The sequence below is a fragment of the Python bivittatus genome, unplaced genomic scaffold (genome assembly GCF_059951505.1).
Source record: "Python bivittatus isolate LINGU-HERP-01145 unplaced genomic scaffold, Pbiv_v1 ctg000310_np1212, whole genome shotgun sequence".
NCBI lineage: Eukaryota > Metazoa > Chordata > Lepidosauria > Squamata > Pythonidae > Python > Python bivittatus.
Window position 1 is genome coordinate 8,359,036 of NW_028277054.1, and position 26,390 is coordinate 8,385,425.

The 26,390-nt window shown below is 48.2% G+C and overlaps 1 protein-coding gene and 1 long non-coding RNA gene across 6 annotated transcripts in view; one reads left to right on the plus strand and one right to left on the minus strand.

Annotated features, from left to right (window-relative positions):
• Positions 1-1,343: 1,343 nt before the first annotated feature.
• LOC148216131 (uncharacterized) lies at positions 1,344-14,233 on the minus strand. The gene is made up of 3 exons (XR_015796006.1): positions 14,041-14,233; positions 11,865-11,908; positions 1,344-6,362 (listed from the first exon to the last, which is right to left on the minus strand). It is a non-coding gene; the product is annotated as an uncharacterized LOC148216131 (long non-coding RNA).
• Positions 13,614-26,390, plus strand: part of KIRREL2 (kirre like nephrin family adhesion molecule 2) — a 42,146-nt gene continuing 29,369 nt past the window's right edge. For 4 of the 5 annotated variants that reach the window (XR_015796005.1, XR_015796004.1, XM_088140015.1 and 1 more), the window contains exon 1: positions 13,614-14,075. Coding sequence is in view for 3 of the 5 variants with exons in the window: in XM_088140015.1 (XP_087996141.1) it covers positions 14,018-14,075 (58 nt within the window). In the remaining 2 variants the exon portion in view is untranslated. The remainder of the gene's footprint in view (positions 14,076-26,390) is intronic. The other variant, XM_088140016.1, reaches the window with a different exon arrangement.

Consider the following 26,390-nt stretch of genomic DNA (forward strand, 5'->3'; position numbering starts at 1 on the left):
CCCAGAGTTGAAACTGGGAAGCTGGCTGGGGAATTCTGGGAGTTGAAGTCCACAGATCTTCAAGTTGTCAAGGTTGAGAAACACTGCCCAAAAGGGATAGCTACCCTAGCTGGAGTTAGCCATTGCTACCCCACACCTATTTTAGCTTGTAGTGCCACCTTGCTCACAATGCCTTGTTCTGAGGACCCCTCAGAAACTGCAAAGCCAAGCTTTCAGGCAAGGGTCAGGTTGAGGGAGATGAGAGAGCCCCTGGCCCCAACCTGTTGATCTTCTCAGTTTGTCATTTGAGGAACAGACAAGACGTTATCAGGCAACTAAATGTCTTGGCCCAGCCTTGTATGCTGCATTAATGCAAACATTCCACACAAAATCAGCTGGAAAGATATCAATTAAGGGATGAGCAACTTTCTCAGGTCCAGAGCTACCACTCACTCCTTCAACAGCTAAAGCATGGATTGTTTGTTTGTTTGGTTGACTGATTGATTGATTTACCATGATTTATACAGCTACCCATCTCACAGTGGTGACTCTGGGCAGCATGCAAACAACATATAACCCATGATGCCCTTGTAAAAACAACAACCCTCAAAAGAAAGTGCCACATCACCAGCAGAGCTTGCTTAACCTCCTGGCCCATATATCTGGGGGAACAGCCAGATCTTCAGAGCCTTACAAGGTTGGTAACAAGGTTGGGCCCATCTGGAGCTCTGGGGGATGCTGTTCCACAGGGCAGGTGCAGCCACAGAGAAGACACAACTCCAGGGTCCAACAAGATGGTAGTCTTTGAAGGAAAGGACCCAGAGTATCTTCTCCCTACTAGACCTGGTAGGATGGGCAGAAACAATGGGGGACAGGCGGTCCCACAAATAGCCTTGCCCCATGCCATGTAAGGTCTTCTACGGGATAATCAGCAGCTTGCATGGGACCTGGAAGCCTACTGGGAGCCAGTGCAGCTCATGGATCAGCAGTGTTATATGGACACATCAACTGATACCAAAAATGCCCATACTGCTGCATTCTGGATCAGCTGTCAGTTCCAACCCACATTCAAGGGCAGCCCCATGTAGAACATGCTGTGGTGGTGCAACCTGGAGGTCACTTAAGGCATGAGTGACTGTGAGTAGGGCCTCTCAGTTCAGGAATGGGCGCAATTGGTGCACAAGACAAACCTGTCTCTTTGAGCAGGAGCCATGAGTCCAAAATTGTGCTTCAGCTTTGACCGGGGATGTGCACCCTTAGATTTAAAAATGGGAAATCTCCAAGGCCAGGAGCCTTAGCATCCACAGTCACTCAGGCATCAGGAAAGCCTGTTCTCCCCCATCCAGACCCCCACAGCCTCCAGGCATCAGGAAAGGACCTCAGCAGTGTTCCTTGGTTGGCCCAGGGCAGAGATGTTGTTCAACAGGGCATCATCAGCATACTGATGATACTGTACCCGGTGTCAACAGATGGCCTCCCCAAGCAGCTTCACATAGATGCTAAACAGAAGTGAGGAAAGAGTAGAGCCCTGAAGCTTCCCATAAAGTAGGGCCCTCTGGCCTGACCTCTCCCCCAACCAAGACTGACTAGAACTGGCCCAGGAAAAAGGAGGAGGACCACCAGAAAGGGGTTGGATCATTTGTAGACCTTTTGTGTGTGGTTTTATTTTATGCAAATAAAGTAAATACAGAAATATGGGGTTTTTAAGGCTGGGAATGGAAGTAGGAAGACTTTTCACCAACTCCCAGATGGTTAAAATCACCCCACCAAAATCCAGGGGCAAAGTGGATACAATCCACTGCCATTATTTCACACTTCTGGGAGCAATTCTGTGGGATTTGAGGGTTGACAACAGTTGGTCTCTCATTTCCTTTCCATGCTTACTTTTGGCAAAATCAAACAAAAATCATGCTGAAAAATCCCCATTTTGCTGCAATATGTTAGTGCCCCGACTGCCATTGCTGCAGACTTGCCCACTCTGGTTTAAATCCTCAAAGCAAGCGGAATGAACTTTGCCCATGCCAGAAACTATGGGAGATATCAAGCATTTGACAACATAAATCATTCATGATCATTCAATCACAGAAATCTCTGATGAATGTTCCTTACCACTTTTTAGCCATTTAACATACATACATCTGTCATTGAAACAGCTTATCGTTGGTATGTTTTTTATCCCCATTTAATTAGACCAGCTTTCCCTTCTCTTCACTGATACCTTTTCAAATCCTCAGTCAACATTCCTCTTAATTAAAAGATTAAAGAAATGAACAAACACATGACACTCGAAGCGTTTACATGTCTATGGGCTTGACTACCTAGAAGGTATGGTTGACCAAACTAGTCACAACCTGGAGTCCTTGACTTGTATGTGTCGGAGCACCCAGTTTTGTTCAACATGCCTGCAAGAAGCACAACACCATCCTTTGCAATGGAAAATCTTCTATCCCATGAGATGTGCAAGTTATTATTGTCTGGAAAATTGAGCTTTAATTAGCAATTCGTTAACATGCTGTTTATTTTTCCACTGCCCGTGCCTCTCCCTTCCTTCTACAGCTGCTGTCCGGGCCAAAACTTCAACTTCATTCATGGCACTAAGATTATATCCCACCGGAGATAATTAATGCTTTGGCTCTACCTGCTTCCTTCCATGAGCTCACCCTACAATTCCACTGAGCTTTGTACAAAGCTGGCACAAATACATGTAGGTGAAGGTGGGCAATTGCAACTTAACACCTGCACTCCATTGAAGCTACAGAGAACCAATTTGTTAATCAGCTCATTTACTGGTACTGTATCTCATCTGATGCGTTGATTTCTCTGCATCCTGCCCAGTGCTCAAACTTTGGATAATATTACTGTGCTATGGTTTGTTCTCATGCAAGCCAAATTACCACTAACTCATTGCAGTCCAGATGGACATCCCCTACCCAACAGTGCTTTTGTGACTGGTGAAAAACAAATGTTGACTTTCACCCCAAAGTGTGGAGAATGTGCAGAAATTACCGGGAATTTAAGATAGAATTTATGTCCGCCTGCCTGCCTGCCTGTCTGCCTTCCTACTAGCCCACTTAGGTAGTGCTGGTGGGAGATACAGTGCAGCAATATTTGAAGGACCACATGTCGCTTACCTGGGCAAGATGACCGCAAATGTTGTAGGTGGAAGTTGGTTGCTGAACACCTTTCCTTTTCCTTTTCCTTTTCCTTTTCCTTTTCCTTTTCCCCCTTCCTTCCTTCCTTCCTTCCTTCCTTCCTTCCTTCCTTCCTTCCTTCCTTCCTTCCTTCCTTCCTCTATATTACTTACCCAAATTGCAAGCTCACAGCCGTTTGCAATAACCTTCAACAATCAAACGTATGCAATCAACAATTTAACATTTCAGAGTAAAAATCTAGAATAAAAACATAAAAACAGATGGCGCAACCATAACCAATTAACAGTAATAAATACTGATGATGATGATGACGATGATGATTCCAGATAGTAAATTTGGATAATCAGTAGATGACATTCCAATCGAAGCGAATGACATTCCAGAATACAACTGGATGGTCTCTAGAGTTTTATCTGGCTAACATGCTGTGTTCATGCCGGTGACACGAAAGCTTCATAAGTTACACCGGCCATAGACCTACTTCTCCAAAATGAAGACTAGGTAGACCAGTCAGCTTACAAACTCCATGATTGACACTGTCATTATCAGCTTGTGCCTATTCCAACATCACTTAAAAAGCGAAAGCTGTGCATATTAATTTGGCAATGTGTGAATTCCCCTATTCATGCTGTCACTTTGTATGCTTTCCCTGCTAAATATATGCACAGTATATAATTACCCTCTTACACTGGATTTACGTTGTGTTGCTTCCACTTCATGACTGACATTCACCTACTTTTGAATTGGCCTACAGAAATGTGAGGCGGTTGCTGGGGGCAGCGGATGGGACAGGCTTTGCTTCAGTGGAAGTGCGGCGTTTGTCGCGCTGTGTTCGAGGGGGCATCTTTTAAATAAGTGTACAGAGAGTTCCAGCTTCAAAGATTTGGGAAAGGAGAAAATATGCCTTAGGATCTCTCTCGCTACGTGCAACAGTGCAATCAGTACAAAAGCTGTAAAATGAGCCCCCTCCTCTCCTTCTTTCCTGTTTTCAACTAGGGAGCCCGATGCAGAGATTTTTTTATGAACCCCAAAACTCTCAATGTTAAAAAAATAAAGGCATTGCCTCTTTGGAATTACGATGTTGAGTTTTCTCAAGGTCAGCATGGCTACGAGGGTGTTCTCCTCTTCAGCAGATTCCTGCTCTCTCACATCAGAACTGAAGGAAAGCAGAGGAGGAATTCCACCATTGTAAATGTTTCAACACATTTTGAACATCAAGGGGATTATCCAACTTCAAACAATTGATTTACTGGAATGGGCCTGTGGCATTGGCTTGTGAGAAGTGAGAGACAAGTGACAAAGGTCAGAGATTGTGGATGGAATTTCCAGGTTCAAAGCAAAGCAAATAAGCTTGGCTTAACTCAGAAATGGGGGCGATTGCATATGTGATGATGGCTAGAAAGGCTTCAAATCCAATTTAGGAAGATCATTTGTATATGTGCTAGGGCTCAGCCTGGTTTAAACCTCCAAATCATTTTTATGAAGACTCAGCCCAGACTGCAACATCAGTTTTTGCAGTATGGCAGTTGAGCATCAGACTGAACCTAGCAAGATTTAGGTTTCCATCTCCACGAAGCCATGAAGTTCTTGGACTATGTCGGGCCAATCGCTAGCAGTACATCTGAACTCAGCCTAGCCCCCAAGTTATCGTGAGGATATGAAGCAAAGACAATGACTGCATTCCCACAATAGCTTAGCCATGCTTAGCTTCGTTAATTTTAATCTTGCTGAGGCTGGTTTGGTTTGGTTTGTGGCTTAGTGGGTAGTAAAAACCATCCCATTTGGTTAGGATATGGTTCAAGATATTGTATGAATCCCCCAAATTAATAAATTCAGTAACTAGGTTATGTATAGTGACAAAGTACTAAACCATAAACCATGGTTTACCAGCTGCAGTGGCAGGACTTGCATCACGCTAACCCAAACCCAGATGAACCACATTGTGGCTCAACCATTGAATCCAGCACTGTTTCTCACCTGAGCATCCCTCACTGTAGAGATAAAATGAATTAAGAGTGGGGTTTGCCAGCCTCCCTGAACTTCTAGAAAGTGAGATGAGAGAGTGTGAAAATATAATTCAATGTATATAAAAAGCTAGATAACTTGATGACTTCCAGATGCTTTGGACTACAATTCCTATAGTCCCTTGCAGTTACGCATGCTGGATGGATAAGCACATAGATGCATATTCCTGATGTAACACACATGCATGGGCAAAATGTCTACTCCTCTCCCTGGGCAACCACAACCAGCTTCTGTTCAGCTGAAAGAGGTGCCACGGCATCTAGAATTAAAGACCAGAAGATGAGTGCCCTCAGGTATGTTTCTTAACCAGATGTGGAGTCCTTGGTCCTCTCTGAGCTTGGGTGTTTGCTTGCAGACATTTCATTACCCAACTAGGTAACACCATCAGTGCGAAGAAGTGTAAGGTTTGCTCCCTTTCTATACAGTAGCTTGTCCTGCTAGTGTTGGTGGGGATGTGGTTTCCTCCTTGGTGGTTCCTTGATTAGGGTATTGTTTTCTGCTTGATTGTCTGATGCTTATCTGGACATTGGCTGCTGGAGAGGATGTGTCCTTTCTGTTTCCTTCTTAGCTTTCTTATTGTCTCTTTTTAATGTGTGTAAAGGTGGTTTATCTCTGTGTGTCTATTGATGAGTGTCTGAGTGCCAAGCTTCCAGGAATTCCCTAGGGTTTTTGGATTTGGCTTGGCCTAGGATGCCGAGAGTTTCCCAGTTGAAACTATGGTTGAGTCTGTCCATGTGTTGTGAGATTAAGGAGTTTTCATCGTGTCTTCTGACTGCTAGTTGGTGTTCGTGGATGCGCTCTGCCAGTCTCCTACCTGTCTGTCCTCCATAGTGGCTATTACAGTCCTTGTGTCTGCAATCAAACGACCAAGCTCAGAGAGCACCAAGGACTCCACAGTTCAACCCTGAGCTACAGATATTCTCCTCTACTGGTCTTAACCAGATGGAATTGGCAGAAGAGGGAAAGATATGACCACATGCTCAGGCCAGCCTAGCCTCCCACTTTCCCATCTGAAAAACAAACAAGTGGCTATGCAGAAAACACTTGGCTGGACAGGGTTTGTTGCATCCTTTGGGAGAAACGCAGCAACTTGTTGACCCGGGAGTGGTTAGGAACAATTTTATCTGCATCATAAATCTGTTGCTTTCCGGACGGTTTTCTTGTTCTCTTGTAAACCCCTCCGGGCTTTGCGAGGAGGACGAATCGCTGGGAAATAAATAATTAATCGTATTAATAACAATATTCCGAACCGCTCCTCTGCAGACCACACACTCTTCTCAGTTCCCAGGCAGCGAAAGGCGGGGCGGGGCTCCAAAATGGGAATAGACAAACAGGCCGTTCCACTTTCCCAGATCATGCCCCCCTCTGCTCCTCCCTGCTACGGTTATTTGGAGAAGCCCAAATTTGGAGCGTCAACAGCAGGCTCTGGGTGCCAAGACCACAGCACCAAACCTGAGTGAGTCCAGGTGTCCTGGGGGCACTGGAACTGGATTTCTGCCCCCCCTTCTCACCAGCCTTGATCTTGACAACCACCCCATCCCCAAAGCCACCCACCCTTGCTGCACCCCTTCTGCTCTTGTTGCACCATTTGGATAGAAGGGAGCCTAGCAATAAAAAGGGCATCTGAAAAAGCTGTTGCAATTCCCAGGCCCTGCAAGCAGTAAGGGCTGGGCCCACGCCTGTTCTTTCCTGCTGGGCCTCTATTGAGAAAACAGCAGAAGGGGGGAAAGTGGGGGGGAAGGAGACAAAACCAGAAAGGGATGCATGAAAAGGCCCAAACTCCACCCTCCCCGCCAACTTTGTTTGAAGGCATCTATTTGCAGCCCGGTCGGAGGAGGAGGAGGAGGAGGAGCAGAGGCTGGGAGCAGCGTCCCGCCGCCAGTCAGCCTTGGCAACATGTGGCTGCTCTCCCACCAGAACTCAGGCTGATGCTCCGCAGTCCAGCTGCCATCAAACAGCCGCTACGGCCATCAAATGGGGTGCTGGAATTAGGGCATCAAAGGTGTTGGGAGGGGGGAGCCGGCCCTGCAGGCAGAAGGTTCTGGGGGAGCCAAGCGGGGGCGGGGGAGGCTTGAGAATCAGCACCTGGGGAAGTGAGGCACCAACTATCCCCAAGATCTTCAGGGATGGGCCTGGTCCTGATCTGAAAAAAAGCAGGGGGGCCACGCTCAGAGTTTCTTTCCATCTGAGCCAAGGGGCAAACCAAGAGTTTTGTCCCTGCTAAAGCAAAGCGGGAGCCCAGATTTGCACAGCTGCTGTGCTTCTCGGCACCTTCGCTACAAGTCGGGGATCAAAAAGAAAGGGAATCAAACCACCTCCTTTTATAAAAAGAGGCTCAGGGTGATGCTTTGTTAAAATATCAGTATGTACCCAGGTGCATTGCCATTCATTTGGGTTCAGTCCTGTCTTTGGGGAGTCTAGAGTTTCAATTTCTGGCTTCAGCTGATGCTAAACGTTTATACGAAAAGGTGGACGGACACCTGCAAATACACCTTGCTTGGACGCACACAGCTATGCACGCAGCTACCTCTCCAGAAGTTGAACGTTGCTGCATAGCCGCGGCTGTCACTATAAAAATAGCCACATCTATTATGAAACTAAACTTGACACAGTGCATAAATGCAGCTGCCAGATTAGCAACTGACCTGGTAAAGTGTGTTGTGTGAATGGAACCCCTTGTGAAAGAATCTTGGAGGTCTTCTCAGGTTTCTTTTCTTTTTAAGGGAAACAGTTACGTTTATTAACACACACTGCCTCCAAAGGCAATGCAGGACAGGCTTACAGTATTGCAGCACTTAAAGCAGTGTTTCTCAAACTCAGCAATTTTAAGATGGGTGGACTTCAGCTCCCAGAATTCCCCAGCCAGGAACGGCTGGCTGGGGAATTCTGGGAGTTGAAGTCCACCCGTCTTAAAGTTGCCCAGGTTGAGGAACCCTACTTGGCTTGGAAATAAGTGCAATGGGAAAGGCAAATATTCAAGGGGCTACCCTTGAAGAGTATCCAGAAGCTACAGCTGGTGCAGAATGCGGCGGCGCGGACAGTTCTTAATGCCCCTAGGAGGACACATATAACACCGCTGTTGCGCGAGCTGCATTGGTTACCAGTTTGTTTCCGGGTCCAATTCAAGGTGTTGGTCATCACCTTTAAAGCCCTTCATGGCACGGGACCAGGTTATCTGAGGAACTGCCTCGCCCTGGTCACTTCAGCCCGTCCCACTCGGTCCAGCAGAAGGGGCAGGTTCCAGACCCCACCGGTCAGGGAATTTCGATTGGTGGGGTCTAGGCAGAGAGCCTTTTCTGCTGTAGCGCCCGCCCTATGGAACATTCTGCCTCCTGAGGTCCGGTGTGCCCCCTCCCTCATGGCCTTCAGGAAAGGTATTAAATCCTGGCTTTGCCAGAAGGCCTGGGGGCCAGAGGGGGGCCCGCACCTGTGGAGATGGCTGGTGGGATGATGGGTTGCCCCACCACCACCATCTTACAGATTTTTATAGGGCCAAAATTAGAGGAGGTTTTTTAGGGTATTTTTAATATGTTTTTAAATTATTTATAGTTTTTAGCCATCTTGGAGAGAATTGTATTTCTTCTTTTTTAGTGTGAGCCGCCCAGAGTCACCCATGGGGGAGATGGGCGGCATACAAGCCGAATAAATAAATAAATAAATAAATAAATAAATAAATGTGGGGGTTTGGGGTTGTTTTGTTTTTTTCAGTTGTGAAATACTGGACAGGTTCTCCCAAAAAAGGCAATAGCGACCCATTTCTATATTGTAACCAGGGGAGCTACGTGGGTATGTCTTTCAAGTAACCAGGAGTTGAACTGAACCATAGAAGACTCTATTCTTTGTCAAAGTAGATTCAGAAGCAAAATGTTCTTGTTTATATTATTTCCGGAAAGGAATGACTGAGTTGCAATGGGCAAAATAGGTAGTGAGAGAGGATCTCATAATTGGATCTCTGCATTTCTCTACTGTCTCCCATCATGAAATTAGGGCATATAAAATACTGGATGCCTAAGTCACTTCTTCATATACTAGGCAGGAGTAAACAGCATAATGAATTGATGTGCTTATGGACATCAGCCTAGCACCCAGCGCATTCTTTCTTGCCCTTCCAGAATGGATGTATGAATGCACGTGTAAGCATTCTGAACGGCTAGCAGAAGGGATGGGGAGAAACTCCACCTGTTTGCCTTCGGAGAACAGATATTTCGTGATGCTCGCCGTAACATCCATTCAGTGAGCACACCTTCCAGAGTCTGTCAAAACTCCCAATGTCCAGACCAGCCCCCAAACCTTCCCTAACTCTTTGCTAGAAGTCTATAAATCACATATCATGTTCATTTTCATATACCACAACTGTCTCACTTGTCTGTTGGAGCAATATTAGAAACTAGAAAAACCTTGTCACTGGTTTGCCTGCATACAGCTCGACACGTCTTATTAGCACTTCTTCGGAACTTATAAGAAGCAAAAGATGCTTGGAGAATCACTGTGTTCTGGGTCAACCCTATAGGCATAGTGCAGTTACTCCTAAGTAACCCTTGGGGTGGTCCTTGGCACCATTTCCTTTTTGTTTATGCTATAAACTGCAAGCCTAGTTTTCCAACCTTGATAACTTCCAGATGCATCGTTATCAACTCAAGGAATTTCCCAGCCAGCCTGGCCATTGCTGAGAATTCTGGGAGTTGAAGTCCTCACATCTGGAAGTTGCCAGATGAGAAAACTGCCTTCAGTAAAAGGTTTGAATTCAGGATTTCATTCCTGGCCTGTCATTCATCTGCTAGGTCTGCCAGAGTATAATCCTGCCAGCTCAATATCCATGCCATTCTCTTCCTACACACACCCTTTAATCTCTAAATCTTCAGAATATTCTTTTCAAATCCTCTTGGGCTGGATTTTCAGTGTCTGCTTTGTTTCATGTCTTGAAGCTCCCCCACTACTGCCACTCCCGGCCAGCTGCAACACTGACTTTGAATTCTTACTTACATATGTAAAAAAACCCTGCATTTATACCACCAGTGTACAAATACACGCACACACATTTATAAATATAGGACCTGCAGTGTGGTGTGGCCTGTTTACCTGCCATCTGCCAATGGCCTGTATGTAAATACTGCTCAGTCAGAGGCAGGCTTACTCACACATGTGGGCGATTTAAGAGGTAAAGATGCTCAAGCTTTCAGCCAATATTCCTGGTCAGTTTAATCTCCACCACACAAAAGGAAAACATAAAGCAGCAGAAATCGCTTTAAATTTCCTCCTCCCACCCTTTGATCAGCAATCTGCAATCTATTCAGGGGACTGGTGGCATGGAATGATTCCTACAGCATCAGGCTCCCAGTGGCCCTTGGCAAGAAGAAACTTTCTAGCATGCCTGCATTTGCCAGCCAAGAGGATACAGAAACTTTCTGCATCCTGAGAGGCTGGAGACTCATCGTTTTGATTCTGGACTAGATAAAAGACTGGGTCCCATTTATGCAAGCGGTCGGGTTAAGATGTGGGCATCTCTGGGTCTGGAAGTCCACGAAGGTCTGCTGGGCCAGGCCGAGGAGACCTAAAAAGGTTGAGGTGCGCAGGATTTCATGCAATTATTGTAACATGCTGGAGGGGGAGAGTCACCCTACACCAGCCTCCCCCCCCCAGCTGCTTATTGCACACTTCCAAGAGATAATTGGGAACAGATGCTAGTGGGAAAGGCGTATGCTAAGAAAAGGGGGGCTCCAGAGCCCAACGGCATTTCAGCTCAGTGCTTCAGAAGGCTGTGCCACCCGGGAACCGGGAAGGAGGTCAGCTAAGGGGCAGCCTCAATTTGGTCCTGCTAAACAGAAAAGTATTGATAACAGAAAGGGGAGGAAAAGTGGGGGCAGCCCTGCCCTGAAAGGCTCCAGAGGACCCCGACAGACCACCTTCTGCAGTTCACCTGCATCCTTTAAGACTTTCCGCTAAGAAAAACATTTACTCCACAGCCTCGCTGGCACGCTCTGCCACTTTCCTGGCCAGCGACCCAGCCACCTTTGTCCTTCCTCAAATGGAGATCGGTTGGGCAAATCTGACAGATCCAATCCCAGCCCCAGAACCGGTGAACTTGACCCAGAATCAGGGTTGGAAGTATGGGAGGTGCTCACTGGACTTTCCACATTCTTGCATGTCAACACCTGGGCTGTGCCTAACCCAGAACACAGCGGAGGGAGTAAGGAAACAGGAACAGAGAGCAGACAGCACCGGGTAACCTCATCCAGAAGAAGGAAGTTGTTAATTTGGACCAGGGTGGTAGGACTCGCCTTGCAAGGCATCTCCCTGGGCTCAAGCGAATTGCCTGCTCCCTTTTGTGGAGACAGGACCCCCGGGCCAAGCAAAGCGCTCCCACAAATTAGCCCAAACCCTCAGCAGATGTAGGTCCATTCACTCCCAGACTTCCAACCAAAGCACGGCTTGGCTTGTCATTCTAAAGGTCTGAAAAACGTCCCACGTGGTTTGCATCCGTGCATGTGCGAATGTTTCTAGCGCAGGCAAAAAGCAGAAGAGAGCTATTTTAAGATTGAAGAAATAGGATCATTAGATAGGCTTTCTGTTCAAATTTCAGGCACAGGAAATGCCAAGAAAAGAGTAACCGTTATTTAAAAAAAGGAACTATGACTTTCTACTCTTCCTTTCCCAGCCACCGTTCGCTTCGCTGCGTTTTCATTATAGAAAATATTTCATAGAACTTACCAGGAATCAGTAGTCTACCCCAATTTCCAACTTCAGGGTCCAGTCTAGGAATAATAATAGAGAATCCTTTCATCACCAGAGAACATCTGTAATTCCACATATCTATGATCAGGGAAGAGTTGGAGTCCCCTGCCTCAGTTTTACCTAATCCCTGCCTGTAGTATGGGTATAATATTGACTTATTTTATAGTATCCACAAGGATGACTAGAATAAGGTATATGAACTGCTTTGAACACTTTAAAGCACTAGCCAAATCCTAAATATATCTGGTCTGGATGTCACGTCTGTCCTTCCAGGATTCTCCTTCCTCAAATCCCCAGAGACTGGGAACAGATTGCAGTTGCTGGGAGAAATTCACTCTGTACATAATGATGAGCAAAACCATAGGTGGGAGAGATGCGTTGAGTTAAATCTCAGCCTTGACCTTGACTGATCTTGAAAAGTTCAGCAACATCAAACCTAATACTTGGAAGGGGGACCACCAAGAGATCCAATGGCTGTCCGCTAGGCAGGGGCGTCCAAAAACATCCCATCAGAAGGTCGCGTCAACATTACTTCCCCCTTGTTGCCAGGGGCTTACCCATCCTTAGGAGTCAAGCCTGATTGGGGGGGTGCATATTTGCATAAATCAGGTAATCCCAGTGGCAATGTGAACGTGACTCTGCAGGTAACTCAGCCTGTGCTTTTTCACGGGACAACTGAAGCAAAGGAGGGGCGAAACCAGCTCCACGCCAAGGGGGAAAGCCACCCCCTCCCCGGGTCAGGAAAGTGCCTTGCCCAGCGGGGTTGTTGCATCAGGTTGTTGCGGAGCCTGATTTCCCCCGAGCTTAGGCGGTGTGTTCTTTCTTGCTCTTCCATCCCTGCGAAGCGGGTCAGAAGAGCCTTCCAGCTCCAGGGCCCCAAATAAATAATGCAACTTCCGCACTTTGCAGCGCAGAGTCCGGCGCTAGAACCACGAGCAGGCGCCGGGGGGGGGGGGGGGAGAGCGGGTTTCAACAAAAGAGCCGTTGAGGCAGAAGCCAGCCGAAAGGGGAGCGTGGTGGAAAGGCGGATTCCCCGGGCATCCTTTTCCAACGGGGCACTGGGAGTTGGGCCACCCTAACAAATCCTGCAGGCTGGGGCCACACAGCATCCCCCCCCCGGAAACAGTGTCCCCAGGGCCGGCTAAGCCACTAATGGTGGCAAATCCTAAACGTGCCACCTTTCCTGATTTTTTTTTTCAAAAGGCATTACTAATGTATTAACTAGCGAATAATTCGCTGCCTTATGACCCAGAGCAGCCCCTGAAGGCTGCAGCCTCACGCTACCTGGGGGTGGGCCGGCCCGGGGCTAAGTTTGGTGCTTTGCAATCGGGACCGCCAAGAAACGGATCAGGGCGAGGGGATACGACCACCATCCCACCCCACCCCAAGCCCCTCCCGACGGCCTGCCCCCCACAGCAGCCTTGCGAGCGCACCCGCAGGCCACGCACGCTCTTCGCCAAGCAGAGAGTCCCGCTCCCCCCGCCCCGAACGCATCCCCGGGATCGCCCCTTCCTCGCCGCGGCGGCAGCGGCGCCGGGCGGGTGAGCGGACGAGCCGCTCCGTACGTGGCCGCCGGTCGACCGGCCTGCCTGCCTGCCGCGGCTGTTCAATGTGAGCGTGCGATTCCCACCCCCCCTAATGAGTGCAGCCTCCCAGGCAGCCAATCCGGAGCCGGGATGGGCGTGGTCACCCTCTGCCCTGCTGAATGAGCACGAGCTCCCTGGAGGTGGACGGCGACAGTGTGCCAAGTAGCTGGGGAGCGAGAAGTGGAGCGCGGAGGGGCGCGAGCCAGCCGGTCCCGGGCCTCGAAGTGGGGGCCAACCCGGACTGCTCCTTTTCTCCGCGCCGCTCCGAGCCCCTGCCGGGCTCTCTTCTTCCTCCTCCGTCCCTCACTTCACTTTTGCTCCCACCAGCCCGTGACAGTCATCAAGGTCAAGAGGGAAGCGGGGTCCCTCCCGCTGTGGCGGAAGGACTGCTGCCGTCCCCCGCCTGCCGCCGGGCAGAGGAATTCGAGGCGAACCCGCGAGAAGGGCGAGGCGCCGGGGAAGCGGGGGCTCCCGCAGCGAGCCCCGTCCCGGCCCGAGCGCACGCCCTCTCCGCCTCGCCCCGCCACCGGCCGGCGCCCCACCATGAAGACGGCGATTTGGCTGACCTGGACCGCTGCCCTGAGTTACTTTGCGCACACAGGTATGCGCTGTTGCTGAAGTCTCGTCGCTTTCGGCGATCCGGGAAGTTCCTCTCGATGGGGAGGCGAGCAGGAAGAGTGGGTGGGGACCCCCTCCGGGGGGTTGGCAGCGATTGCGGACCCCCCCTCCCCTCCCCTCCGCGCCAGCTCGCCACTGGTTCCGTTACCTGCAAGCGCCTACAAGTTCTCCGAGGAAGGGAGTAGTTTTTTTATGGCTCTGTTGCAAGGACTCTAAAGTGGGGGGGAGGGGGAGGGTCATAGGGGAGGGTCCGTTGCAAGGGAGGGGGCGCAGGAGTCTCCTAAAGGAAAATGCTGTCTAAGGCTCGAGAACGTGCGGTTCAGTGGTTAGAGCAAAGGAGGCGGCGGGGAGGCTGGGGCTCCTGGGATCCTTCCTTTGGGGCGGAGGGTGGGGTGGGCCGGCTGGGGGGTGGGGACTGGGGAGAAGGGGGGTTCATCCAAATTACGCCTGCGAGCCTTGAGTATGCATGTACTGTACGTATGACCTTGAGGAAAACTCGCTCGGGGTACGGCGTCCCTCCCCCGCGATCTTGGAAGGAGGGAGAACGTGGTGAGCAAATCGTCTTCCGCGCAAGCGACGGCCGGAGAGAGGAGCTTTTCTCCCGCGCCCCGGAGAAAGGGGGTCCTCTCCCTCCCCCGCCCCCCTTTATAGGTGGAGTTTCGTCTCCCTAGAAGGGCGCTTTGGGGTGGGGGACAGGATTAGCCCCCTGCAAGCTCTGCAGGTGAGAGGAGGGGGGTCCAACTCATGTCGCCGTAAAAAGTGTTGGGGGGGCGTGCGTGGGTCAGGGTTGATCTCGTGGCCTTCCTCGGAGCGACTCCCCCTCGCGGTTAACCTTGAGACGCTACCTCGGAGGCAGTCGCAGCTCAGGCGCGCCCTTCCCCAACCGTCTCTCCCACCCCCCGCCCCATCTTTAGTTTCCCACCGCGTTGTCATTCAGGGACCGTTTTAATCGTTTAGCACAGGCTTTCCCTCTGAAATCTGGAGATGGGGCGGGGGGCGGGGGGGTGGGGAGGGCGCTGCTGGGAGAGAAATCTTCCCCTTTCGTTTGAGGGAAGATTTTGACATTGGGGTTTGTGTCCCATAACTCTTCCTCCCCCCAGCACACTCTGCTTAAAAGGCCTTCACCCACCCACCCACCCATTTCATGTCCAAGGCTTAACGGTGCAGCGCAGCCTTCTCCAGCTGTGCCCTCCAGATGTGTTGGGATACAGGCTCCCCACCTCCCTGTCCACGTTGCCTTCAGGCCGGGAATGGTCTTAGCAATCCTCCTCAGCCTCTCCTTCAAATCCTTGAAAAATTAGCCCTTTGTTTGCCATTGCACCATCTGCGGGTGAAATGCACTCTGCACATGCCCAAAGCCATACTTCTTATATTCTTCAGCTGATCCAAATCAGACCCACGGGAGGGGTGGGGGAGGCAGCCAGCCTGCCTCCCTCACTTTGCCAAATTCCGGTAATTGGTCTCCCTTGACTTGGATGAGTCCCCAAGAGAGGCTGGATCTCTGGTGCACCTGGGGCAGATCCAGCCAGTGGCTCTTCTGGCCGGAAAGGAGACTGTGAAATGGGTTCAGCCCCTCTTGGCTGCTGAGCCCACAATGTGCTCGGCTTGGGAAGCTCCCTTGCAACCCTCTGCCTCTCCCCTTGATGGGAAGAACTGCAACTGGGTTAGAGAGAACAATAGTGACTCAGTTCAGAGGGCTTGTGCAGTGCAGCCAAAGGGCCTGGTGGGTGGGTGGGTGGGCGAGTGGGGGACTGGGTGGGGGGCCAGATAGCTGCCTCCTTTCTCCTATGCTGACAATGGTGCCTTCTGCCCGTTGCCTGCAGCGTGGCAAGGCTGCCCCTGGGCAGGGTCCGCCTGGCAGTGTAGCCCAGGGAGGAGCCGGTGGGTGGGGAGGGTTGCCTCCTCCGAGGAAGAGCCCTCCAAAAGGGGCTTGTCCAGTCGCAGTGCAGCCACCGCCAAAGGTGCACCTGCTAAACTTATCCCTGTCATGCAGTGTGCAGCTCTTAAAGGCGCAGGAGCCCTTTTAAGAGGGACGATGGAGAAAGCAGCGGGGTCAGGAGAGGGAAGAGCCAATCCCAGCCAGCCCAGGGGACGGGCTGGATGTCCCAGTAACTCTGCCATCAGATGCCTGAGGGGCAGAGATGGGAGAGTGGAGAGATGCCCCCCCCCGGAAGAGTTAAGGGGGTCAGGATGTGTGGGGAGAGGAGGACAGAGTTCACACTTACATGCCTGGCTTGGTCTTGCTGCCCTATAGCTACAAGTTCCTTTACAGTAACACTAATGGTTGCTGAGTGGCTGTGGTGCTCTTACCCTGGGGTGCCTGCTCCTCCCTGGAACAAGGGGGGGGAGAAGCAGTGGAGGGGACAATTCTTTCATGATAATATCTCTTGAGCAACAGCTAGAGGCAGCATCCAGAATGTGGGAGCCTAACATGGCACCAGTGGGGAGGGGGAGCAGGGGGGAGGGGAGGATAATTTCGGGAGGATTTCACGTGTTCTTATGGAGGCCTCTGGGCCCTTCTTCCCAGAAGACCTGGGTCCTGAGCTCTTTCGCTGAGCCTCAGTGACAAAGTGAATTGCTGCGCAATTGGATCTGTGCTTTTCGGCCCCGGGAAGAACTCTGTGTCACCCAAAAGCTTGCATATGCAGGGCACCTCATTTGGTTGTTAAACACATGCCATTGGTGTGTTTACCTTATTTTCGAGAATAGCTTCAGGTCTGGGGCTTGGCAGGAGATTGAAAAGGCATCTAATGAAGGAAGTTGTCTACTCTTTTGTAGCTGGGATCACCTGCAAGTCGGTTCTGTGCCGCCAGATCGACTTTATCCCTGTTCTTCCACCCCTTCCAATCGTTTTTCTTCAGACCTCCGAGAGGGGAGCGCCAAGGTGGGGGACCTGTGGCCCTCCAGATGTTTGCTGAACTATAGTCCTCAGCATTTTCCAGTTGTAGTTCAGCTGTTGCAGGCCAAAATTCTCTAGCAGTGTTCTTCAGACTTCTCGCCAGCGTGATACACAGCAAGTTCCCTAAGGACCTACTGTGTTCACATAACACATTAAATCTAATTACTGGACTAATCCATTTTCTGAATTCACACAATAGTTGGACGATCATCATCACCCCAAACAGGCTGCGTTCATACATCACACTACACTAATACAAACCAACCAACCAACCTAAGTTTTATGCATTGTGCAAATACAGCACCCCAGTTTGTAACTGATCTGGTTCACCCTATGGTGTGAACGTGGCACTTGTGTACTTAGTTCTCCAAACTTCTCTGTTTGGCAAAGATTCTGGAAATACTCTAAAGCAGGGATTGGTCAAAGGAAGCCTATGATCTCATAGATTATTCCTGGTTGGCCTCGGTGGATCTCTTAGAATACCTAAAATGATCTTCTTAGCTCCACATATGTAGAGGGATCTGCCTACGCTTTACCAAGCCTAGAGACCTCAATCACCAGTAATTAAATAATTTGTTTGGTCTTCTCTTAGCATATGGTGTGAACCTAACCACAGTTCATGACTTAATGCATTATGTGTAGACCCAGCCAGGTTTGTCAGAAATAAGCCTTGATTAAAATGAAGCATAATCTAGTGTACTGGTTTAAATTTAGCCCTATTTTAAGCTGTATTTCCCCCATCCCTTCCCAATATTTTTATGCTTGTTTACTCAGAAGTTTTAAAAGGCTTCCATAAGGCTTACTCTTTGGTGAGGTATGTACCCGCCTTCCCTTGGTGCCCTCCAGAAGTGCTGGGATGGCAATTGCAAAGCTTGGGAATGTTCACAGTTCTAGTCCCGACACATCAGGGAGTGGAGGGGCGAGGTTAGGAAAGGTTGATCTGCAGAACTGCAGGGTTAGGGTTACTTTGGCCACTGAAATGGAGGTGATAGGAATTGTAGGTCAGGTGTCTCCCATGGTACCAAGTTAGAGAACGAGGGCATCTGCCTGCCTTTCAGGGGAGACCTAGAATAGAGGACGCATTGCCTTTGAGAGGAACAAAAATCCCCCAGTCAACTACGATGCATCTGTGGAATTTCTTGCAAGATGTTCTGAAAACGCTAGTGGCTGCTGTGGTACACAAGTCAATTCTCTAGGTTCACGTCCAATAAAGTAAACGGTGAACAAACCAAGGGGTCTGGGCTGCCACAGCACATCAGCCACCCCCAAAGGGATCGAGATAAGCCCTAATCAAGCTTTGTCTGTTGTATAATTGCTAGACCTCTACCTGACCCAATGAAATCTGCGACGTGGACACAAAGCCATTTCACATCATACCCTTTTGGAAACCTAGAATCGGGCACGTCTGTTCCTCCCCTTTTCTGTTTTATTCCCCCCCCCCAATCTTCAAGCTCTCCTCAATTCCTCACTAAGCAAAAGGGATACAGAGAGCTCGCAAAAGATCTTGCGCAGGGGTGTCTGCAAGGAAGGGGTGAAAAAAGCCGAATGGCACCCTCAACCATGCGATCAAAGCCCATCCCTTGTTACCATGTGTTACAGTCCACATTAAAAAGAAATGGTGCTTGGGCTGCGTGGTTGGGGCTTGTCATCTTGGCATTTTTCCCCCTCCCCATGGACGCCCCTGGGCTGATGAATATGATTCCCCCAATCTGTTCATGCAGTATAAATACAAAATAGACATACTGAGGGTTTTGCTGTCGAACCCTTACCGTTTCCTCCCATCCAGGCTGATCTTCTCCCTTTGCTTCGGTTTGCTCCACGTAGCCCACCATAAATAAATAAAAGCAAAGCAAAGCAACCCCCCCCTCCCCCCGTAAAATCCAACTGGCTCTACAAATGATAGAAAAGAATGATTTTCTCTCTATAGATACATATATAAAAATAATTTTAAATGCAGCCATCTCATTGAGAAGCCGTGTGACTGAAATTTGGCAGGAGCAAAAGCTGGCCTAAGGGATGTGCCTTCTGTTGTCTCGGTGGAAATCCACTCAAATTTGCAGTGATCTCAAGTTGGCAAAGTTGCAAGGAGTGCATTTATCTGAATACTAATGCCCTGCCTTGCCTGTATTAAGCTATGCAAATGACTCTCCCCATTGCCTATCGCTGACACAGGCTGGGGAGGAGGGGAGGGGAGGGGAGGGCTGGCCAGCAACACCAGGGATGATGGAGAAAGGAAGGGGCGCCCGTGAAGGCTCCTGTAGGAAGCTGACAAAAATTATCATCAGTGCACTGATGAACTAAAAATAAGCTTTGCAGTAACTCAAGGTGATCTTTTGAACACACTCTTTGGAAGCTGACATTGTGATGATGGGTCCTGTGCACGCGCACACACACACACACACACACATCATTTCATCTCAACCAAATAACAAATTATTGAATGGCAGAGAGAAGCTATTCAACAAGCTTGGCCTGCCTTAGCTTTGAGGATGGGAAATTTGCTGCTTTCCGGATGTGGCACAACATCAATTCCCAGCCTCCCAAGCTGGCATAGCCATTGCTGAGGGATGTTGAGGGAGAGTTCCTAGAAGGTCCCTGGATTCCTTAGACTTCACTAAGGAGAAGACTTGGGGCTACATCTTCCAGAGTTCCAGTCAACAGTGTGGTGTGGACATTCTGGGAGTTGTGACCTCCAAACATCTGGGGAAGACTTAGAGAGAGGATTCCATAGATCATCCTTTAGATACCCTGCCGGAAGTATTGAAATCCTGTTACAAGAGATGCCTCTAATGAATCAGGTTAGAAATCAATTTAGAAACATCAGAAAAGCCCCTGCTGGATCAGGACAAATTAGCGTCACTTTATCCAGCCTCCTGTTTTCCTGAAATCAGAGTACTTATTAATTACATTTTATGTCCTCGCCTTTCTCCAGGGAGTTCAAGATTATGTTCACCAGGGATGGCCAAAAGGTAGATCAAGCTCTATTGTTAGTCCTCCATGTGACTTGCAGAATAGATCACCAGGGAAATTTTACTCCCAACTGTTTAACAACAGTCGCAACAGAGAGCGTTCCCCCTCTAAATTAGGCTGCAGTGTTGAAAGTAAGCTAGCAAGGAGTAGGAGATCAAGAGTGGGTCTGTTTATTTATTTCATTATCTCTACATTTGGATCCTATCTTTTTTCTACCTAGTTAGGTTTCCTCTTGCCCACCTCTATTTTATGTTCATGACAAACTGGTGAGATTCGTTAGGCAGAAAGATGGTGGCTGACTCAGTGCTCCAAGGCTAAATGAACACTTTCCCATTGTCCCCCCAGTTCTAGGTTCTTTCTACAGTACTGATTTAGAGCATCTTCATTGCATCACCCACCCGTTGTTGAAGCAATATAAAGGCTGTCCACATTACTGCTTATTTGGCATAATAATGACTGGGAGACTTGAGAAGATGCTCTAAATCTGTAGGGTGGAAATTACCCTGATATTCTAGCCATTACATTGCACTGACTTTCAATTCTTGCACTGAAAGCAACTTCTTGAATTAAGGATGTCCTCTGAGATACCCTGGTTCCCTCTTGCTTCTATGTTCTTGCTAGTTCCAAGACCTTCTTTGAAACTAGCTCTAGCTAGGGACCTCAAGATAATATCTGTCCAAAGTAGACCCTACAGGTTTCTCTCCTTCCATCATAGGCAAGCCTGTGAAATAAGAGAAACTGAGAGTGAATGGTTGGGTTCACATGGGGCTACCAGAACTAGAATGCAAATATCCGAATAGCCATTAGATGGCAGCAAAAAATAATTAGAGTTTTCTGTGTCACTTTGCTGCTAACTAGTGGTCATCCAGAATTTGGCAGTGCAGTTCTAGCAGCCCATAGCCCTTAGAACATGCTTAATCCTAAATCTAGCCTAACAATATATAACAGCTGTATTCATATAACACGCTATACCCAAACAAATCATATTATGGCTGAATGCAGTGGCCGAATTCATCCCACCTGCTATAGCAACCGTTTGCTTCTTACAACATAAGCAGCCAGAAACCACCCAACAGCTTATTAGTCCTCTCTAGCTGCTATGAGAATCCCACCAGTACATTGTGACCAAGCAGAGAATTGAACCCAGTCTCCCCAGTCTCAGTGTGACATGGACCATTGCACCAGCATGTAATGCCCAGTACCATTTTTCTGTGACGCCCGAAAGCTCAAGATGGAAGCTGCTACATCTTTGCGCTGCAATGTCCTGATTATCCTCTTCACCCACATTTGGGGCTGCACTGATCCATCCTTCTATATCTCATAACCTGTGGATTCCTAAATCATAGACATTGTGGAGAAGAATTCATATTCGGTTTCCTTGTGCATATTAATTGCCACAAAAAACTCTAGCAGCCATGCTGCTTCCCATGTTTAGCCATCAGAAGGCCAAAGTAACTGAATGGTGAACCAAGCACGTGCAGAAGACAAGGCAGAGAGGCTGAGGTCCAAAAGAGAGTGCTTTGACTTCCAAACGGGCATTGGAATAATTGTTGTTTTTTAAATGAACCTATTACGCTTTCCATGTTGGAATATAAGTGTTTTGGGGAGGGGGGAGTTATAGAATCCGCCCCCATATAAACAGGTTAATCTGAGATTATGATCTGCAGTGGCTATAGAAGCTGATGAGCTGGTCCTCACTGTGGTCATCTTAGAATGGAAGCAAGAGGGTGGCCTGAGTTTCTCCCACTTACCCCAAGCTTTTGCTGCCATGCCTTTTTCAAACATCGGGGCCCTTTTGGATGATTCGGGTTGCAGAGCCAGGTGTGTATGTTCCAAGCTTGTTGCATCACAGAAGCTGACATGGGAGGTTCGGCATTATGGCACAAATGATCTGATGCCTAAGCTAAGGAACTGTTGGGTCTCAGGGTGAAAATGCGGAGCGCTCATCTCCTCTCTGGAGATGCGGAGCAGTTCTAAGGCCATTTACACTGTATAAAGTAGGTGTTGCTAGTAGACAAAATAAAGCCTTTATTTCAGACGTGTGTTTTCCAAGCCTCATTCTCTGTCACAAAGTAATTGTCTGCTCCCTTAATTTCCTGCGGCGGTAAACATTTGGATTGATTTTTAAACACGTCTGGTGAGATGCTTTAAGATAGCCATTGATTATTACCAAGTAAAATTGTTGCAGGAAACAGAAAGATTGAATTTTCCCAGAGGGAGGGGGGGGAAAAGATACCGAAGCCTTCAAAAACTGCAATTATTATATGCTTAATGGCCACTGGATCGATTGGCAGGAGCCCAAAAGATCGGATGATTGCTGAACATATTTCACAGGGAGTGGAGGATTCAAAAGGTTGGGTCTCCCCTCGTGCCTCCAGACCCAGAGACTTGATTTGATATACTGATCTAGCCTCCAAACCTGTTTGAGTGGCGAAAAGCCCAGCCTGGTAACACAAACTGTGGGATAATGACAACACTTGATGTAAGGCGAGACTCTTGTTCTCAAGACATGGTTTATCCCAGGACAACCCATTATTTTAGAGCTTCAGAAAGACAGGCAGGGCCAGGAGAAAGAAGGGGGGATCACTAGGACAAAACCCAGTTGCATCTAATCTTTAAAGATAGATCATGGGATTCTCCCCATATATTTCATGATTCTATCATATTAGTTTTGGAGGGGCTCTAGGAACTTGGAGGGGATGCAGACAGCCCTGGGGGCTCAGTTTTTGGGGTCTGACTTATCCTACTCAACAGGGGGATCAGAAAGGTAAAATCTGGTTCATAGGTTGATTTCTGTTGAGTAGATTCTTGCAGAATGAGCCTCCCTGCCTGACTCTTTAATTAGTTTGTATCGTGAGTTCTACTCTCCCTCTTCCTGCTCCTGATACCCTTCTCGGTATATTTATCTACTTTTCAGTCCAAGAGTGGTCGGACTTGTTTATTTGTTTTATTTAAAAGACTTATATGGGCACCTACCTTATGAAACACAACTCTGGGTGGTTCATAACAATCATGAAAAACAAAGAAGCAGTATGTAAGACCAAAACCTGTGGCACCTTAACCCACAGTCTCCGAAACATCACGCAAGATCATCGGGCTCCAACTTCGCGTTATCCCCATGCCTATCCCGACATTTGCAGATAAGCCCCACGAACATCCTCTGTAGCTTGTAAAGTGTGTCAGGGCACGATTGTCCGCTTGCACATGGCACAAATGATTTCAGAGCTGGGGTACCACTCCAAAAGGAGCCACTGAGTTTGTACTCCGTTGCCAATGTTGTCCTGGGCTGGAGTTCAGGTTTGGAACTTAGCTCAACTGGCAAATCAGAATTTTTGCAGAATCTTGCAGGACCAGTACTACATGTCTGGTAGCCGTAGATGACCAGGAATTATATGCCGTAGATGACCAGGAATTATATGAATGGAACTCCATGCAGAAGAATGAGCGGCGGAAGGTAGAGAGACAGATGGCTCTGTGTGCTTCCTCCACCCGCTGCTTGATTTCTATGCTAATTACAGAGGTATAAAGGAGGGAGTCTGAAATGGCCCCACCCACCATTGGCTTTGGCTCTGGCAATAGATGTCATAGGTCTTGTCCAGATCTAGACAAATCACTTTTCAAGGGGAAAAAAAGGTTCCTCAGTCCCCATTCCTCAATTATAAAGTTGCCATGTCTCAGACATCCAAATGTGAGATTCGTGGAGCAGAGCACATGGATGTGTTATGGGTTGGGACATCACCAATCAGTGACCTACATGAAAGGTAGAACTGGTATTTTAGGTAGGAACCAAGACTATGACTCAGTGATAAAAGAGCAGAACTAAAGATGGGAAACAAACTGGCAACCTTGGCGTTTGTTGGTGGTTTTGTTTGGGGTGGATTTTCACACATGCCCCTTTTCACCTGGACGTTTGGGGAAGCTTTGAGAAGAGGGAACATCCCACAGCACACTGTTTTTCAGAGCAATGTTTTAAAGCTTTGTAGGAGACTTCTGTGAATGCCTAGATCTATGTTTCTCAACCTCAGCAACTTTCAGATGTGTGGACTTCAACTCCCAGAATTCCCCAGCCAGCATGGGGAATTCTGGGAGTTGAAGTCCACACATCTGAAAGTTGCTGAGGTTGAGAAACACTGACCTAGACCAAAATTCAAATGCAGTTGCTGGAGACCAGCTGATGCTGAGAGTCACACTTCCCTCCTTAAGTCTCAGGGGGTGGGGGTGGGCTCCCAAATGCATAACCTAAAATGTAACAGTGCCAAGAGACAGACTTCTTACATCCCACCCCTAAAACATATGCAACTCTGCATAGAATTTTCAGAGCTTAATATAAATTGGGTATGCATGGATACCCTTAAGAAAATACTAGGGTTTCAATAGAAATATCCAATATGCATTGCTACCATGGAGAAAACTGTGACCAAGTGACTCATAGTTGTTCATTCTGCTACCTAGATACCAACAGCCGATGGTCAGTGCCTAGCTACTTGCTGTTCTCCATCCTTATGGTTCTTTGTCTTTAAGCTGGACTTGATCTGGGCAGCCTTTCAAACAGAAGACATTTTCAGATGTATTGAAGGAAGCACTAAAATACAGCAAGCAATGTTCCTCATGAGTTTGTAAGGAAAGCATGCTTCAGGAGACATCCTAACAAGTATTTGAAGTCCCTCCTTGTTGCTCCAAGTGTAGTGAGAGTGTCACTTCCACAATTCCGAGGCCATGTTGGCTGAGACATCTGGGGTTGCATTACCAACACATCTAGAAGAGCACCAGGATATAGATATCTGCTTTCATTTCAGGGGCATAACTAGATATATTGTGAAACCACACTTTGTCTAGCAGCAAAGGGGCTGGACATAAGTGCTTAGAGGATTTTCATAGCCCATGCAATTCAGGGCAGAGGGGAAGGAGGAGAAAGGAGTAGCCAGCTTTACAGGGACAAATGCACAAAATTAACATCTGTTGGCTTCTGGGAATGACCTAATTTCTGGTCTGAGCTGATGCCAGGAAGCTATGGCAACATATACTGCAGGGGTCTGCAAAGCTTGTCAGCACAAAGGACTCATAAATAGCAAAGGTGTGTCCTTTGTCACCAGGTCTGGTATGTATCAGTGCCATAATTGTGTTGGCTTTTCCCACCAAATCAGATGGTGAAGGACTTGGAGGAGATCCAGTTGATTATTCTTGCTATGGATCTTCCATAAGGGCAGAAGTCTGCTGGGGAGGCGGGGGGGAACTCTCCTAACTTCTTGCCACACTCCTGGTAGGCCAGTTCATACAACTGTGGGGAATGTCTTTGGGCATCTTTATCTCTTCCCTCCATTTTAAATGGACTTGTGAATCATTACTCAACAACTAGACCAGTCTTCCCCCAGACTGGCATCCTCTAGATATGTTGGCATTCTTCAGCTAAGAATTTGAGTTATTACAGTCCCATTCCCTGTCAGGTTGAGGATGACAGCTCTAGAATGAGGGACAATGGTACAACAGCTCCTTTTTATGTTGAGGGTGCTAAGCCTGCCCACACGTCAGAACTCTGGATCAGTGGGCTGGTCTCCATTATAATTTCCCACATTGCCCCAGAGTGATGCTAAGATGGGGCTATTGTGGGTCATCTACATAGCAGATATCTCAAGGCACAACGGCAGTGTTACCAACCACTAGATCCTAGGATCCACTACTGCGGAAGCCACCAGGACGGACATTTTAATTTTGTTCTTTGTTATTTATTCCCCCAAATGTTATCCCACTCCAATCCAACTCAAGGTGGTGTACACATCAATATAAAAACAATTCCTTAGGACCCATCTCCCAACTCACCCATAAAACAGGTGAACGCCATCCTCAATAATAAGACAATTGCCTGATTCCCACCAACTAGATATCAAAGGAATCAAGACCTGTTTAAAAATAAAAAAATTACATGCTTTCCTGAATGCCAGGAGTGAAGAGGCCAAGCATATCTGTTGGGACAGCATGGTCTATGACAGTGTTTCTCAACCTTGGCGACTTTCAGATGGGTGGATGTCAACTCCCAGAATTCCCCAGCCAGCCATGCTGGCTGGAGAATTCTGGGAGTTGACGTCCACCCATCTGAAAGTCGCCAAGGTTGAGAAACACTGATCTGTGGTGTCAAGCAGCCACACAGAAGACCTGCCTTCTAGGTCATGCATCTCTTCATCAGGGCAGTCTTGAGCAAGCTGTCCGTGGTTGACATGACAAGATGAATGGAATAATTGTGGAGTAGGTGGTCCCTACCATAATGTAATGGTATGTGGGAATGACCTTGGGAGACGGGGTGGGGGAGAGATGCTGCCTAGGGAACAATCAGATAAGAGAGGGCATAGCCACATAATGGGCAATGAAAGAGACTCATGAACCTCCTTAACTTAATCAGGCTGTAAAGGAGACGGCAGGAGATTTGTACTTTCG